This window comes from Limulus polyphemus, unplaced genomic scaffold (genome assembly GCF_000517525.1).
Source record: "Limulus polyphemus unplaced genomic scaffold, Limulus_polyphemus-2.1.2 Scaffold4804, whole genome shotgun sequence".
Classification (NCBI taxonomy): Eukaryota; Metazoa; Arthropoda; class Merostomata; order Xiphosura; family Limulidae; genus Limulus; species Limulus polyphemus.
In genome coordinates, this window is record NW_013670414.1 from 61343 (window position 1) to 64168 (window position 2826).

Here is a 2826-nt window from a genome sequence, read left to right on the forward strand (position 1 = left end):
GACTGTGGAAATTAAGTGTATTGCAAAGTTGAATTGAGAAAGAATAAACTAGTTTTATTTAAGAAAATACTTGTATCGCTGAAGTTTCTCGGAAAGAATTTCTAGGAAAACTAACAAACAACACAGACAGAAAAAAAGAAGATGTCAACGAGAGGTGGCAAATCAAACTACAGCTTAGCAGATTTGATGGCAGGAATACAAGAACAGCAAAAGAAACAAGAAGAGGGATTACAGCAGTTGATGGAGGAAAAGAAAAGAAACAAGAAGAACGAGAAAAGAAACAAGAAGAAAGACAACAGCAGTGGCAAGAAAACCTGCAACAGTTGCAGCTCGAACAGCAAAATAAACAAGAGAGACTACAGCAGTGGTTGGAAGAGAAAGAAAATAACAAGATAAGAGATTACAGCAGTGGCAACTAGAACAAGAATGGAAACAGGAAGAAAGTATCCAACAGTTGAGAGAAAGCCAGCATACACAAATAGAAAAGATTAGTAAATTTCAAAGTGAATTAAATACATAAATGGACAATATTCTGTCTTTTATACAGGGAAGATATATTAACCATGGACCTAATCAGCCCCAGACAACAGGAAGCCCATTTCAAACCCTGCAGCTAAACCCTAATGCAGACATCTTCAGTCCTGTTAGAAGTCACATCCCAGATATGAATTTCAGCAATAGGGGTGATCTAGTACGAAGGAAGCCACAGTAATTCGATGGGAAGGCACCGTGGGAAGCATATAGAGCACAATTTGAGCTCCTGGCAGAGATGAATGGATGGACAGAGGAGCAGTATATCTGGCAACGAGCTTGAAGGGACAACCACTGGAAATACTTGGACAGTTGTTACATAAAGAGCAAATATCGGCGATTATAAAGTGAATTATCACATACTGTATTGTGATGATAGAGTAGAGAAAAATAATTTGTTTTGTAAATTGTGTTCTAAAGTAATTGAACACCTCTGTTGACCTTTGACGATTATTTAAAGCTCTGGATACAACGGTGGTGAGTAACTGTGTAACAAAAATTTGTATATACGTTTGACTTGTTTTAATATATTATTCTAAAACAAATATACTGTGTGCTGTTTGTTTATTGATGAAATTTATCGCCAACGAGTCACAAACACCTACTCTAAAGAATCGGCACATTTACATACGTGAAACTAACATACTAAATTTGTACTCGTCAAATTGTTCACTAAACTAACAATACTTGAGACTGAGTCTGTACTGTTCAAACAGTTGACTAAATTAACAAAACTTTAAACTGAATCTCTACTGGTCAAAAATTTGAATAAACTGACAATACTTCAAACTTACCTGTATTAGTCCATCAGCTCACTAAACTAACAGTTTTTGGAGCTAACTCTGTAGTGGTCAAATAGTTGACTAAACTAACAATACCTGAAATTAAATCTGTCTTGTTCGAACAGTTGATTAAATTAACAAAACTTTAAACTGAATCTCTACTGGTCAAATATTTGAATAAACTGACAATATTTCAAACTTAATCTGTACTGGTCCATCAGATCACTAAGCGTACAAACTGGACAAAACAATTTACTAAACTAACAATAATACTAGAAACTAAATCGGTATTGGTCAAACAGTTCAATAAACCAACAACATCTGTACTGGTTAAACAGTTAAGTAAATTAACAATACTTCAAATTGAATCTATATAACATTGCAAGATGATGAAAGTCTTGAGTAATTGAATGCAAATTATATTTTCATGGATGATTTGCATATTTATCAGTTTACAAATAATACATAGACTATTTGAAATTTTTTTAAGTATGTTTAAGGGTGATTTCCATACTTTTCACTACCAGAATGACCAATGAATTTTCAGTTCTTATAAAATCCATTATCTAAAGATTATCTCAAACTTGTGAATAATACTGACGGATCAGTTATTTTTATATTCTAGGTGAAAGTACAACAGATGTACTGAAAATTGCTGTAAAAGCCAGAGCTCGTGCTCTAGGACCTTTTCACCCAGGCTTCGATATTAACAATATTTTGCATGATGGTTTAACCAACATGTTTCCTGAAGATGCTCACATACGGTGCAAAGGACGACTCCACATTTCAGTCACCAGGGTGTCTGATGGAGAAAATGTATTGCTTACTCAGTTTGATAGTAAAGAAGACCTGATTCAGGTAAATGTATTGCTTACTCAGTTTGATAGTAAAGAAGACCTGATTCAGGTAAATGTATTGCTTACTCAGTTTGATAGTAAAGATCACCTGATTAAGGTAAATGTATTGCTTACTTAGTTTGATAGTAAAGAAGACCTGATTCAGGTAAATGTATTGCTTACTCAGTTTGATAGTGAAAAAGACCTGATTCAGGTAAATGTATTGCTTACTCAGTTTGATAGTAAAGAAGACCTGATTCAGGTAAATGTATTGCTTACTCAGTTTGATAGTAAAGAAGACCTTATTCAGGTAAATGTATTGCTTACTCAGTTTGATAGTAAAGACCACCTGGTTCAGGTTAGTGATTTGCATACTCGGCTTGATAGTAACTAACATCTGATTCAAGTAAATGTATTGCTTACTCAGTTTGATAGTAAAGACCACCTAGTTCAGGTAAATGTATTGCTTACTCAGTTTGATAGTAAAGAAGACCTGATTCAGGTAAATGTATTGCTTACTCAGTTTGATAGTAAAGAAGACCTGTTCAGGTAAGTGTATTGCTTACTCAGTTTGATAGTAAAGAAGACCTGGTTCAGGTAAGTGTATTGCTTACTCAGTTTGATAGTAAAGAAGACCTGGTTCAGGTAAGTGTATTGCTTACTCAGTTGATAGTAAA

The 2826-nt window shown here is 34.2% G+C and overlaps 1 protein-coding gene across 1 annotated transcript in view; it reads left to right on the forward strand.

Annotated features, from left to right (window-relative positions):
• LOC106471709 (patatin-like phospholipase domain-containing protein 2) overlaps window positions 1–2826 on the forward strand; it is a gene marked incomplete at its 3' end in the record, with an annotated part of 87307 nt that overhangs the window by 59710 nt on the left and 24771 nt on the right. Inside the window, exon 4 of the mRNA XM_013932326.2 lies at window positions 1939–2171. Within this exon, the coding sequence (XP_013787780.1) occupies window positions 1939–2171 (233 nt within the window). The remainder of the gene's footprint in view (window positions 1–1938; window positions 2172–2826) is intronic.